Source organism: Lepisma saccharinum, unplaced genomic scaffold (genome assembly GCF_977018435.1).
Source record: "Lepisma saccharinum unplaced genomic scaffold, izLepSacc3.1 HAP1_SCAFFOLD_656, whole genome shotgun sequence".
NCBI classification, from domain to species: domain Eukaryota; kingdom Metazoa; phylum Arthropoda; class Insecta; order Zygentoma; family Lepismatidae; genus Lepisma; species Lepisma saccharinum.
Window position 1 is genome coordinate 101,573 of NW_028143327.1, and position 15,698 is coordinate 117,270.

The 15,698-nt window shown below is 36.4% G+C and overlaps 1 protein-coding gene across 1 annotated transcript; it reads right to left on the reverse strand.

Annotated features, from left to right (window-relative positions):
• Nucleotides 1–3,414: 3,414 nt before the first annotated feature.
• On the reverse strand, nucleotides 3,415–9,422 carry LOC145983112 (complex I intermediate-associated protein 30, mitochondrial-like). The gene is made up of 4 exons (XM_083116390.1): nucleotides 8,745–9,422; nucleotides 6,700–6,917; nucleotides 5,011–5,196; nucleotides 3,415–3,680 (listed from the first exon to the last, which is right to left on the reverse strand). The coding sequence occupies exons 1-4, from the start codon at nucleotides 9,106–9,108 to the stop codon at nucleotides 3,456–3,458; spliced, it is 993 nt and encodes a 330-aa protein (XP_082972516.1). The 5' UTR covers nucleotides 9,109–9,422; the 3' UTR covers nucleotides 3,415–3,455.
• Nucleotides 9,423–15,698: the final 6,276 nt, after the last annotated feature.

Below are 15,698 nucleotides of genomic sequence, written 5' to 3' on the forward strand. Positions count from 1 at the left end.
ATTAAACACACCCACAACAGTCTTATGGTAACAATGCTATCCTAGGACTATGCAAAATGTCCTGCCTCGGAGAGTTTCTTCTCCTCTCCTCAAGTGAGGAGCCATGGTGAGCTAGTTGGTAAGGCTTCTGACTGCCATGCAGAATACCTGGGTTCGATTCCCAACGTGGATGATCTAAGGTTGGCATTTTTCCAGCCTTATCCCTGCATTAAGTAAATCTGAGGTTCACCCAGCCTCAAATAAATGGGTACCTTGGAGGTTAAGTTTGTCAGAGAATGGTGCTGATCACACCATCCAAAATGGCTGAGATGGAGAATGTATGGGGTCCTAGCCCAACATTTCCTAAATGTGCATCCATGGCATGGTACAATATGCAAGGGGAAGCCTCCTACTTCACCTTCTCTTGAGGAGAACGATCCTTCCCATATTGATGATGAAAATGTTTGTGAATAGTAACTGATAATGGACGACTTGAATACCAAAAGACACATCGAGTTTCCTTCTTGGGGTGGCGCCATTGTTTAAGCTTGTGAATGGAGAGGGAAAGAAATATACGAGGGTAAGTCAAAAATTATCTACACTTTTGCCACACCTTTTCTCAGGTTGGCCGCACTGCCTTCAGTGCTTGTGTGCTACAAGGTTGTACTTTTGGCCACTCCACTGGCAGTGTGCACCAAGGAAGAACAGCGATCAGTGATTCAATTTCTCTGGTCTCAAGAAGTCTCAGGGGTTGAAATTCATCCCAGCCTTTCAGTACAATACAGGGAAAGCACTTTACTGCGTAGAATTGTGTATGAGTGGATCGAGAGGTTTAAAAATGGCCGGACAAGCGTGAAACACGAAGTGGGAGCAGGACACCCATCAACCTCCACCACTGACAGGAAGATTCAACAAGCTCAAGAGATGATTCTGATGAATCGATGATTACCCATTATCCGAAGCGATTATTCTGACATCATCAGATGTACTGAAAGCCTGTGATGAATTTCAGCCCCTGATACACCTTCAGACCAGAGAAATGATCACTGATTGCTGTGTTTCCTTGGTGCACACTGCCAGTGGAGTGGCCACGTTTACACTGTAACAAAAGAAAGAAAAGTGGAGCGATTAAGATCAAACCTCAGCCACATGACCACAAAAGTACAACCTTGTAGCACACAAGCGCTGAAGGCAGTGCGGCCAACCTGAGAAAAGGTGTGGCAAAAGTGTAGATAATTTTTGACTTTCCCTCGTAGATGGGCAGAATGCTTTGCAAAAGATACACTCAGGGGCATAGCTAGGTTATTCAGTTTTGGGGGGCCAAATCTGAAATTTGTTCCCATAAAACTATTAGCAGAAACAAAAAAATATATATATGAATGGCTTATTGCAGAAAGGGACCTGAGTCACTTTTGCACAATTCTGAGAAAAACAATGAAAAATTGTATAATATTAATAGTGTAAGAAAGAAATGTGCCGTTGTTGGCTCAAATATTCAACATAATGAATAGTTAATTTTGCAACCCTCAATGCACCCCCCTGCAGTATGCTGCTAGACACAGTGGAGATGAAAAAATTAACTCAGATACCTCAAAAATGTGACTCAGGTCCCTTTCTGCAATAAGCCATATATATATATATATATATATATATATATATATATATACACACACACACACACACACACACACACACACAGGTGATGGACAAAAATATGGAAATACCACGATATCGGAACAAGTGAAATCAATGCAATTTTTCCACTTGAAATCGAATTTGGTGCAACATTAGTTTGTTTTGCATCGTGAGATAGGACCCTGTCAAACAGGTAGGAGTCTACAGTTGCGCTGTAGACAGTGTTTCTAAGGACAAATTGTTGGTGCCCGCCTTGCATGACCAAAGTAGCCATGTTGTTTGGCATATCGAGAGGGACAGTATCCAAGGTCATGACAGCGTATAGTGTTTGATGAGCATGCAGGTAAGGTTTCGCATCTTCCCCGACTGCCACAATCGCTGGACATCAATATCATAAAGCATGAAGAATGGTCCAGGATCCCCTTATCCACCATCCAGGACTTACATTTGTCCATTTTTCTTGGAGACTTCAGACCATTTTTGTGTTTCCTACAAAAGGTGATATCCAGATGTTACAGGAATTGACACTGGATGGCATGAGCTGTCCTGTACATGGAGAAAATAATAATAATCCACTGGGACATGCCATGTGCCCATTTTCCACCAAACCTCTCATTTCTAAACACTTTGTGAAATATGAGATGGGATACATCTGAATAATCAAAGTAAACACTAAAAACTTCCAAAAATATTTCATTGTTTATTTCTGAATCCTAGTCTGCTAACGCTGAAAATTATTGTGATGAAACAAGTGGAAAATATCAGTAAGTTTTGATCTTTGAGATAGAGAAAAGTAATTTTAACTTTATTTAGGATCTTTCTGTAAGAATAGTAATCATAAGAGTCAGTGCGTTGTGAATCAACTTGGTGTAATGGTTATTGTGTGTACTGAAACTTCACATCCCAAGTGTGACAACTTTTCATAGTTTTTTTTTTTTTTTGGTTTAATAATTCATGGTGCTTTACAAATCAAAGTAGGGAATAAGACTGGATATGCATAGACTTACTTGAATTGAAAGCAAAATTAGATTTTTTTTCTGTTAAGAAATCCATTTGTAAATTTGTACTATAATTGCTGAATAAAACTTCAGCTAATAATAATAGTGTATCCATGATTTTTTACACAGTATCACACATCCCCAGACCTTAATATTAGGCTTATGTAATACAATTATTTTCTGGATTGGAAGTTGTTTTTTTTTAGCTCGGGTGGTTCAGCTGTATATTGCGTAATTAATCTCTATCAATCTATACAGGGATTTGTTGGATTTCAGAACACCCTATTTTCCAAAGTTTTGCACATATGATAATGATTGATAACGTGAAAAGAACCGGAAACTCACAGTTTCCATGTCACACACACCAGGTAGCAGCACAGATGCAGTGCCATTACAAAATGGCAACAATTCAAGAAAAAGTTTGTGTGTGGTGGAATAAGCGAGGTGTTCATCTGTTACTGCAGTGCAACATGCTTTCAGAAAGAGTACCAAAAAGAACTCAGGTCACCAGAGCATTCTGCGGTAGTATCGGCAGTTAAAGGACACTGGTTCTCTGTGTAAATGGAAAAGCACGGATCAACCAAACATATCTCAGTGAAACCATCCTGTGTTGCTGTGACCATACTATGTCCAGTGCCAACAGGGGAATGACTTACCAAGAGTTAAAAAAAATCTGTGGAAAGGACTGAAAAATTACACGTAAGTATGCTTTGGCGTATACTATTTTATATTTTACTACAGGCAAATATGTTCATTCCAGAAATACTCTTAAATTTTCTTAATTATGAAATGAGTAAAAGCAAAGATGCAAAGCTTTTAATAAAAACTACTTTACAAGTTTATTTATGTTCCTGCTACATATTTGGGAAGTTTATACATTTCATATGCAAATTCTTCAGTATGTGAAGGATCATATTCCAATCCAATGTAGTCAATTTCCAAATGGAAAGGTCCATCTACCGTGTCACAAGCTGTGATCCCAATGTTTGACACTTTGTCCAATGGGATTGGATGCTGCCTGTCCTGGACTCTGCCTTTGCTACTCAGAAAGAACTTCGAGAATGGTATCTGTGTAAATGGATGAATTGTTTCAGCCCAGTTTATGACTGAAGTATCAAGCAAATAACATTTTATACTTTGCTAGATGAGTATGAAGCCCAAGTTCTAGTTGATTTTGAATGCTTCCAAATTTAGGATTTACGTCAAAATGTAAGGCATAAGTATTCATACGAAATACTAAATAATTCTAAAAAATGTTAGCAAATAATGTGCAACTGACATATTTTCTGTCCACAAGTAATGAATTTTTAAATGTCCTCTTGCATGCAAAAACTATTTAGAACGGTATTTCTAGTGTTGTATACAAGAACTTCCAAAGTACAGCACTTTCACCCATACACTTTTAGGCAAAGTAAAGGAAAAAAATGAACAGGAAATCTAAACAAAATAGACATTCAGTTATTCTTAGTGACACTATATTGAGTTATTAGATTATGTAAAATTATATCTTCCCATTATCACATTTCTTCTAAATATCCTGGAAGAAAAATGCTTTCAAGAGAAATAATATTGTGATTAAATGCTGTAATTTCATACTGTGGACTTATGAATATTTTAAAGCAAAACTAGTAGATTGATATAATGAAAAACTACAATACATTAAAATTTGTAAATATTCCAAACTACAGTAAAACCTCATTAATCCAGACCCCAATGACCAGACTTTGCTTAATCTGGACAGACAAAAAGGGGGGAGGGGATGCAAGGTTTTAAATGTCGCTAGAAGTCAACAATCGCATTCGTAATATTGCTCCGTAACAACTAAGAATACATACATCCAACGTCCATGGGAGAACATATGTACGTACTGCATTGCCGTATTGCTTTACATTTTACTGTACTGTATAGTGTATTTAGGTGTATGCCCTTTAAACACACCATAATACATGTGTTTTGTTGTTATAGTGTTTTAATGCACTTTCTACTGTTCTTTTAGGCTATTTCAGTTAATCCAGTCAACTTATCCCCCCATTAACCCCATTAACGAGGTGTTACTGTACTCTAAAATGGTATTGGTTCAGAAATAATCTCAACATAAATGCTCCACTGAACATTAAATGAACAATGGATATCAAATTAATGAATTTTACGCTGCGTCTTTTTGTGAATTTTTCACACTCCTTACTTTATTATTTTTTTATCCATCAAATGCTACCTTTGCATATATCTAAAGATCAGTGAGGATTAGGTGAGTGTGAAGCAGCAGTCAGGAAGTCCCTACAGTCAGTTGGAGCTTTGGGGATGCATAAGTAGTCGGTAGGTCACAGTTGCAAGTACAATAAACATGCCATAATGAGAGGTGGTTTCAAGAAGTTATAAATATTCTTTGAAAACATACCTTTGTAGTTTGCCAGTAAGGTCCACCTCTTGTGTACAAGGCAAAGTGGTAGATATCGTACCACATAATATCAAAATAACCCGTTGTACTGAGGTTCAGCATGTAGGACCGGCCATCTCCTCGGACGCGAAAAACAATATGGGTGTAAAAACTCCAGTCGTAGTAGGACTCCCTTTTGAAAGACTTCTAAAAGTAGACAAGGGAGAATGTGTCAGATAACCACATAAATCATGACTCGGCATGAAAACATTCAAAATAATGGTTAAAACTTGATAGACTTTGTCTTAATGCCAATGTAGTTCACCAAGCTGTGCAACAATGATAGTGATCAAAAATTGGGACAACTGTTCTGTTACTTTTCTTTTTAACGAACTGACTAAAGAGGTTAATTTAAAGTCCTAAATTAGGTAAAAAAAACTAATGTATCAATATGATGTTCTATAAAAGTCACAGTAGTACTATTGTTGACCCTGTACATACATCAGTATGAATATGAAGGAAGTTCTCTTTAGTGCTGAACAATGCTTGCTAGTGTTTCATTTTTCAAGGTAAGAAAACACTATTTTTCTACAAGCAATATATAGCTTCCTCACAGGCCAAGCACACTGATTTGTTGACCTGTCGTCTCGCTACCAAAGGTTCTGCATTTGAGTCCTGTTTGCTTTATAAGTAGGGTGCGGGTTTTTGCCTTTTTAATTCCCTTGTAGTAAAACATAGGCTTCAATGTTTTAAGTTCGTTTCATGGTGTTTCTAGTCTAAAAATGCATTTTTATGGTGCCTAAAATGCCTATTCTGAAATTTTTGCTTCAGCTTGTTTTACGCACCTTTGGCCCCCCGTACATTGAGAAAGGTAAGCCTTTGCTTATGTTGAACTACCTGAAATCTGGTATTTGCCAGATTTGAGGGTCACAAGGGATGTCATATCTTTGGAAATTTTAAATGTCCCGTAATCAAAGTAAGCAAAAAAAAAAAAAAAAAAAAACTGGTTGGTGACTCACATTTGGACAAAATGATGCTAGCCCAGCTGAAAGCTTGTAATAGTCAATCCATACACCAACGGTTCCACGTGTGATTCCACGAGTTGGGCAAGGGTGTTTCTTTGTCGTTCAGTGTCCTTTCATCAATTTCATTTAATTGTCCTCCATCCTCATCGTTGCAATTAGGCAAAATGGCAGAAAATCAAAGTAAAATAAGAAATATATAGAACTGAGGATCACAAAAAAGTGACAGTTTTTTAAAGACTGAGTGTTTAGTCAATTTTAGTGCACTTTTTATTTTAAGGTTACCCTTTAAGTGTCTTTTTTCAGTACCTATTTGAAAGGTTTTTAGTGCCCATACATCTGCACCCTATTTATAAGTAAAGAGGAAGAAGATTGTTTGATTTGTTTCTATTTTACTTTCCTTTTCTACTACTTTTGGCTAAATGCGAAGATGAGAATGAATGATGATATGATGAAGGGACATTCACAAAGAACACCCATGCTCAGGCGAGGATTTGAATCTGAGACCCCCGGCCTCATAGTGTACTCTACTAACCACTACACCACGGAGGTTGGCAATGATAGAGGAAGATACAATAATAAAGAAAAACAGAATACTTGTCAATATGGTGACAACTTCCTTGCTAAATGTTGATGCTGCGCAGTTTATTTCGAAGAATGTGATATTATTTTGCATGGTGACACTTACTCGTATGCGCATTGACTTCATGTTACAGTAGCCGGCTCTCTTGATTTTCCCATCCTTTGGAACATGGGTGCAGAGGTTCCCATGGAACAAGGCGTATCCAGAAGGACTCGTCGCAAGCTCACAGATGCTGAAGCCTTCATTGTGATCCTTGTCACTCGATGTAACCCACTTATCGATTGAGCCAGGCTGGTTAAACTGCCACACGTAGTCAATTTCTCCTGTCGAAAGATGACAATAATAAATTAACAACCACCCAACTCTTGTGCCATTGAGATTTCACATAACAGCATTAATAAATAGGTAGCCAACATCTCCTTTGTATATTGTACAGCTGCTGTGGTTTATAATCTTGTAAAGTACCGTTCCATTAATGTAAAAAAGGACATAAAACATATGTCTTTTCTATTGAATTACTTACTACGAAATGATCACATGTCCACTCCTCAGACCAATAGGCCTATCTGAAAACCAGAAAAACAATTGTTTTCAACCATACTGTTTGGCGCACACACACAAAAGATGTACTATGTATGAATTTCAGCAAAAAATGCAGGCTCTACCATGATTCAAACCTGTGGCATACCATGACAGTGCTCTACCAACTGAGCTACTGAACCAGCTCTGGTTTTCACCTGGTGTGCCAGAATCGTGGTCGAGGCTGCAGTTTTGCTGAAATTTCTACTTAATTTGTCACAAGCTTTAAATGCGTTATGTTATTAGCCCTGACAGGAGAAAAAATGCAAGCGTTACAGTATACGTGGAATTCTCAGGACCCCATATAGGCAATTATCACGTGGCCATGCAGAGCAATGGAAGCATCACGTTGATGCAATTGCATCTAATGAAACATTGAATTTGCATACAACAATAAAGCTTTACACTAAATTAGTGTGTACACAGCTACAAACTAACTAAGGTATGGGTATACCTTCTGTTTATGGTTCATCAATGATAACAAACCAATGTTTATGTCCTAATTCTAAATATAATATGTAACTAAGAAGATTACTTAACATGGTAAATATTTACTATCTCACAAACAGATTTCTTCATTTTTACAGAAGAAACTACTTACGGAAATAAGTTCCTGTAGCATTGCCTAACATCTGGAAGGTGTTTTCTGTCATGTGGGAATGTATCATAGCGGAAATTCATGTTTTTTGTTGAAAATTAATTCTCCGACGCACAATTGCCTTTGGTGCATACACCTTCGTAGATCATCATGCGTCGTGCTTGTGTTTTGTTGATTTTCATTGGGTATGCAAAACATTGCATAAGGTTAGGTTAGCAAACATAGTTAAACGAATTTTAACTGTTTGCCTAACCTAACTAGTTAAACAAATTTTAACTATGTTTGCCTAACCTTATGTAATGTTTCTTCGGGCTATCATCAATGATTCAACGGATTTTAACTATGTTTGTATTTTTTGGGTTAAAAAGGTTGGAAACTCTGCATACCCAATGAAAATCGACAAAACACAAGCATGACGTGTGATGATCTACGAAGATATATGCACCATATTGTGTTTTACGCAAGCGAAAAAACGAAAAAAAAGAAGTACTCGTAATGTGAAAAATTGAAATTACTTTCATGAAAAAAACGTGAAGACAGCTTAAAGAATGTTCTGCGAAGCAGATAGGTAAGTAGGAATGTTAAAAATGACGAAACGAAGAAGTGAGATGTGTTTGTGCAATAGTAAATATTTACCCTTAACATTTATGTGGCAATTAAATAAGTAGTGCATATTTCAATTTATCAACTTGGCAAAATAAATTGCACATATTTCACTGGAATTTTCATACTTTTTCCTCATCTTGATTCTTGAAAATCATTCAATTAAGTTCTGCTTATTTGATGTTTACAATAGAGAAAATTCATTCCATTGAAACAAGAGTTCATACGCATTTAATAATGTGGTGCCTTTCAGATCAAGAAGCTGTGATTGATACTAGATTCAATTCATACAAAAAATGATTACAAGAAAAACTGGTCTTCCTTCCTACAAACAATCTTTTATTTATACATTGAGATGAGAGTAACCTACCTGGCCTGTACGTTAAAATTGGGTCATCTTCTAATTTCTCTTTTACTTCTTCTTTCCATAGTTTGATCTCCTCCTTCAATTCTTTCAAACCACTTCGTATTAATTGAACTTTAGAAAACTTTTCTTCCTTCCGATATCCTCCTTTTTCATCTGCCTCCCAAAATAACCATTGGGAGTTTGATTTATGGAAGTCACGAACTTGAAATACATTCGGATATTTACACTTTTCGTGTCTTGTCAGAAAATCATTTGAAACTATTTTATTACACACAATATTGTAACTAGATGTTGCTCTGCAAATTCTCTCTCTCGAGAGCATGAAACCATGCTGAATGGATTTGAAAGCAGAAAACATAATGGTCATCAGTCAAGCTGCATCACATTCATCCCTGCTTGAGACCTGGAAAAAAATACAGGATAGTGGAAAGGAAATGACACATAACCACAAACAATTAAAAGAGACTGCAGAAAAAAAATGAGGCTACTTTATGCTCAGGGAGATAATCAGGACTGGGCCTACAGTTTAAAGTGGGACCCAACAAACTACACTACACTGTCCCGACAAGAATCAAACCACAGAACCCTACATAATTTTTGTAACTTTTAACAGTTAACTTCCCATGTGCGGTTTCACAGACCGCTAGTTTATTGTTATTTTGTTGTTGATGCATAGGGGTGGGGTAGGAGATTGCAGCACTGTCTAGTTGTCCCTTCCCAAACTCTGCATTGGTTTACATCGTCAGTAGCCAATTGAATGTGACCTTGAGCGATATTTATAGCTTTTTTCATGCTTAGCGGTTTCCAAGACTGGGCCTGGGCCTATGCGTTATGGATTCATTACCCAGCCCTTCCTCTACTGTGTGTGTTACAGACCCTGATTTTGAGGATACTATTTTAAAATGGTTTGAGGACCCTTTAGGAAGTGATGTAGGATCAGACCCCACCCCTACGCATAAATAACAGAATAACAACAAACGCTAGCAGTCTGAGACCGCACGTGGAAAGTTAAGGGTTAAATGCCTAAGGTTTGGCTTGTAAGATTCAGATCTTTTAGCATAAATAATACATTTAAAGTGCATTTATGCTAAGATAACCAAACCTAACAACATAAGCATTCCTATAGCATTCAGCAGTTGTTAAGTATTTTTTTAGTGTTTATTTAAAAATAAGAGGTCTGCGAGACTGGACCTGGGACAGTGTGTCACAAAAACATGACCTGGGAAGTTAAGAGTTAAGTTACTTGTGCTTGTCAGATGCGAGGTTAACTTAATGGTAAATATGTGATAACGCCCGGACACCTTTAACTCATTTATTTCCTTAATTTTACCACTGGTTCTTACCTTTTCTGCATTGCGGAACATTCTTTAAGGTGAAGTTATGCCTTTTTCCATAAAATAGTGTCAATTTTTCATATTACAAGTCATTATTTGTCTTCCTTGTTCCGCTTGGGTAACAGACAATATGACATGCACTCGTCATGGATCATCGCGCCATGCTTGTGTTTTGTCGTTTTTGGAGTGGGTATGCAGTGTTTCAACCTTCTTAACCGAAAAATACTTACTTTCGTGTTCATTATGTCATCACAAACCACTGACGGATAGCCCCAAAAAACCATTGCCGGATAGCCCCAAAAACCATTTCTGGCAAGGTTAGGTTAGGTAAGCATAGTAAAAAAAAAAAAAAAAAATCTTGTTAAAAAAATGCACGTTTAGAAACACTGACGAGACCGTGACTTTCGACGCTCTCGCCATCTGCACGCACACAATGGAAACAACGGCATAATATGGCAAGCAATGCAAGTTTCTTACGTAAAAAGTGATTAATTCTTGTTCGGCAGCATTCAAATACGAAGTTTTTAGTTTCCCGTGAAAGAAAATACCTCCAAGAACGTCCAGAATGCCAAAGGGTAAAATTTACGTTTCCCCAAAACGTCTTTTTTCAATTTTACAGGAGAAATTACTTACCGAAATGCGTTTATTTATACTTTAGGAAGGTCTTGGAAGTTTGTTGTTATCCATATCATTAAAATTTCAGTAACCACCAAACGTCTCTAATTCCCTTATTTTCGTATTTTCCACATTCATACTTACGTATTCTCCATACTAGTACCTAGATATTTTGCTATGAAGAAGGTCGCAACACTGCATAACCACTGATCATGGACTACGCTAGTCAAGATTTCTCCGCCATATCGCGTGTAACGCAAGCAAAAGCGAAGAAAATAAAAATACTCCATATTTCGAAAATTGAGATTATTTGCCTGCAAAAAACGAAACGCGAAATAGAAGAATCCTTACGAATGCAGAATATGTAAGTTTCAATGTGAAAAATACGAAAATAAGGGAATTAGAGACGTTTGGTGGTTACCGAAATGTTAATACGGAAACTACTACCAAAAACATTTCATTTTTTAAATACTAGAGAATACGTATACGTGGTCTTTCGATTAATGGCATTAACCACAGACATTAAACAGCTCCCATATTGTGTTTTCACCTTTTACTTTTTTAAAAAAAAGTCGTGAAAATGCTCCTCGCTTGTATTTCCTTCTTCTCCTTCTTCTTCTTCTTCTTCTTCTGACCCTGTCAGACAAAACACTGTCGACTTTGGCCAATGTTTCTGTATTTATACTATGGGACATCATTAGTCTGTGGTATGGGATTTCTGTTACACAACTTTTCCTTACAATACGCAACAGATGACACTAAACAATCTTCAATTTTTACACTTTTACATTCTATGTTCTGTTTATAATTCAATTTGACATTTTCGAGCGTATCCATATAAAATCCAAATAATTGGTATTGATAAATCAGATAAAAGAGAAAGTAAAGATATAGGAAATGGAATTTTTAATCTTATCAGATTTTTATATAATATGTTTCGTTGGTGAGAGAATTGATCACATTCCAAAAATAAATGTTGGGCATCTGGATTATCTTTACCACATGTGGTACCATCTGTGGAACCATGGTTGACTTGCATCAAATTCCGCCAGCCATCTATATGTATGACCTACCATCGTCAATTGTTCCTTGCACCAAATTTTCCAGTGATTTTTTATTTTAATTTTAACTCTAGGTAATAGATCTGTATAAGGGAGTCTGATGAAAGATATTTGAGGTAAATCCCTTGCTCTCTTAGCGTACATATCTGCCATATTATTACTCTGGTTAATGTGATGTGCCTTGACATATGTAAACTGAACAGTAATATTTTTGGATTGTGCTTGTTGAGTTAATTGTATAATCAATATAATGAAAATAGATTGACGACATAGTTGAGGATATGATGATGTTAGTGCCTGTAAGACACTTAACGCATCTGTTAGAATGAGTATTTTTTTATAGTTATTTTGTATGGAATAAGTTAATGCACGGTAAATAGCATAGCATTCTGCTGTAAAAATTGTAGTGTCTGCTGGTAACCTAAATATTTGGTGTTGATTCATTTCAGGAATATAAAACGCACAACCTACATCCTGAAATTTTTTGGAGCCATCAGTATATATGAAAATTAAATCTGGCCATATTTCTCTATACCGAGCGTGCTGACCATGATCTAAAAATTGGACGTTAGCCTGAGCATAAAGAGGCAAATCTAATTTATATACTGGAGGTGAATGATATGTGAAAGAATTTTGGTACGCGTCAGGATCCATACAATAACAATGAAGAAAATAAAATTTCGGGTTGATCGGATCTATAACATTCATAATTGCCCACTGTTTTTGTGTTTCAAATAGCAAATTAAATGGATGATTATGATTCTCCCAGGTTTGAAAAAGAAATTGATTTGTTAATTGTTTGCGCCGATGAGATAGAGCCATCTCTCTATTTTCCATATAAACACTTACGTTTGGACTAGAATTCATCAATCCAGAGCAAATTCGTAATGCTTTGCGTTGTAGTACATCATTTTTTTGTAACTGTTTTGAGGACGCACCACCGTAACTGAAAGCCGCATACTCAAATAAGGAACGAAAGCAGTTTCTGTAAAATAGTAACATAATTGTGGGTTGACTGCCCCACTTAGTAGTTGCCAATCCAGGAAGAATGTTTAGGACAGATTTCCCTCTATTTATTAAATAATCTATATGCAGTTTCCAATTATTTTTACGATCGAAATGAATTCCTAAATATTTACATGTAGATACCACTGGGATGTCAGAAATATGATTAATATTATTAGGAAATACATTTTGGCTACGAGAATTAAAAATCATAACTTGAGATTTATTAAGGTTGAAAGATAAACCTACTTCATAAAACCATGCTTGAAGTTTATGTATTAAACGTGTCATGTCTATTAAACCCTGTGTTGCTTGTGGAGTAATTCTGTAAAAACAGAAATCATCTGCATACTGAATAAGTTCAAAATCCTCCAATTGTTCATTGTGTAGAGACTGTGTGTATATATTAAATAGTATAGGACTGAGTGGAGCTCCTTGTGGAATTCCTGTAGTTGTGAATCTAGGCCCCTGGATAGAATTTTGAAACCAGGCAAAAAATTTTCGATCAGCATATAAATTCCAAATTAATCTGGGAATCATAGGAGATATATCTATTCTTTCTAGTAATTGACAAAGTTGCATCAGTGGTACAGCATCATAGGCTTTTTCCACATCGATAAATAAACTATAACAATAGGAATTCATAACAATGTTATTTTGAATTACAGCGTTGAGAATTGCAATGGCATCTTGACTACTATGTTGTAATCTGAAACCAATTTGCGTAGGGGGAAAGAATCGTTGTTTTTCTAAATTCCACATAAGACGTTTTTGTAGCGTGCGTTCGAATAATTTTTCCAATACTGAAATTAGAACTATTGGTCTGTAGGAACGGGCATTTGATGGTGGTTTATTTGACTTTAATATAGGAATTACTACATGTGTTTTCCATTCTGAAGGTATACTACCCCCGGTATATGTTTTATTGTATATAGCGACTAAAATATCAAATCCCCTTTTAGGTAAGCTCTTTATAGCTTGGTATGGAATTCCATCCATTCCTGGTGCTGAATTTTTAACTCTATGTAGTATATTATGTAATTCTATGACAGTCACAGCTGGAAACTCTCTTGTAAAAATTTGTTGTGGAACCAGAGGAGGTTGATATTCTATATTTACTGAAGGAGGCGCAATCATGGAGAGAAATTCATTTTGCCAGGTTACATCAATTGTCTGTTTCCTGCTTAGTTTCGGGTGTCTTAAAGAATTAAATTTTTTCCAGACGAGTTTTATAGGTTCAGCATTTCCTAAAGAGTTACAATAATTTATCCAGGCTATTTTTTTGGCTTTTTTGAAAGCTTTTTTAGCAAGAGCCTGACTTCTCTTCCAGGCAATTTTGTGGGTAATTGTGGGTCTGCTAGCAAATGTTTTCTCATCACGTTTACGGTTCTGTTTAGCAGTCTCGCATTCTGGTGTCCACCAATATAATTGTGGGAATCTATGTGTATCTTGCCCTTTTGAACGTACACCTACGATATCCAGAGTTTTTGTAATTAGTTGTATAAATTGAGAATACGAGATATCAGTATTAGATCGTAAATTTTCTGATAATATCAAGGAGTCAATTGTTGTGGAATACAATGACCAATCAATAAGGTTAGTTTTCCAGCGTCTAAGGAGAGGTGTATTTCGCGGGATCTGTACATTATACATAAATCTTCCTTGAACATGTATGGGTAAGTGATCACTTCCACGCATATCCTCATCCACAAACCAGGTAAGTTGGGGGAAAATTTCATCAGACACTATGGTTAGATCTATCACAGAAGGATTATTTCCGGATCGAGGAATATGTGTTATGGAACCATCATTAAGTATGATAAAATTATTATGTTCTATCCAGTCCACTAAAATCTGGCCTAAATGATCTGATCGTGAACCGCCCCACATTGGATGATGCCCGTTAAAATCTCCTACACAAATATAAGGGCCTGGAATATTGTCCAGAATACCTTGAAAATCTTGTAGTTGTATTTTTTGAGATAACGAATTCGAAGGTATGTAAAAATTAATAATACTGAAATAAAAGTTTTGTATTTTTATGCGCACTGCTATGATTTCTACATGATATCTGTTTACTATATTAATTTTTGGGTATAAAAAAAGAGTTTGGTGGGCCACACTCTCATGAATGTGTATGCTCACACCTCTTTCATTGTGTTGAAATGGTGGACCTATAGTATTATAATATTTTAGATTGTAATTCTCGTATTGCTTTCCTTTAGTCTCTTGTAAACAGAGAATTAAAGGATGGTATTCCTCAATTAGTTTATTTATTCGATTTTACGTGCGGAAAAACTATTTATATTCCACTGAATTAAAAATTCCATTCCCTACAATATACTATTAATTTTTTCCCCTTTGATTCCTGGATTTATGAAATTAAGTTTTGTAAAACAGTCAAGAGATTCCCTGTTAGCTCATGAATATGTTTAAGTAGTGGTTGTTGTCTTCTAAGTTCTGATATATTTATTAGTGCCGACCACAGCTCTGGCAAAGTTTGCATTAACGATTTATACAGTGCCTGAAGATTTTCCGCTGGAGGATTTGAAATGATCTGTCTATTTGATGATCTATGCTCATGTGGATGTTGCTCAATGTGATTGGATCCAGACTGGGGTTGCGCATTTCGTCCAATTGGGGGTGATGGCGTATTCTCCTCGTCTTCGGATAAACTGTCAAGTGATGAAGATTCATAAAATAGCTCTTTAGGTGGTTTTGGAGTTTCTCGTGTCCATATATTACTTCTACGTGAGTGCAGCCCATCTTTGCTCACACTCGTGTGATTTTTCTGTTTTCGCATTGAGGGTTGCGAGGATGTAACTATTTTAGGATTTATTGACTCTCTAGTTGTCACAGATATTAATGGACTTGCCATTGTACATTGGATGACCTCAGCGTGAGAGGGGAGCGGTGGAAATTGTTTAGCAGTTAATGGAGGT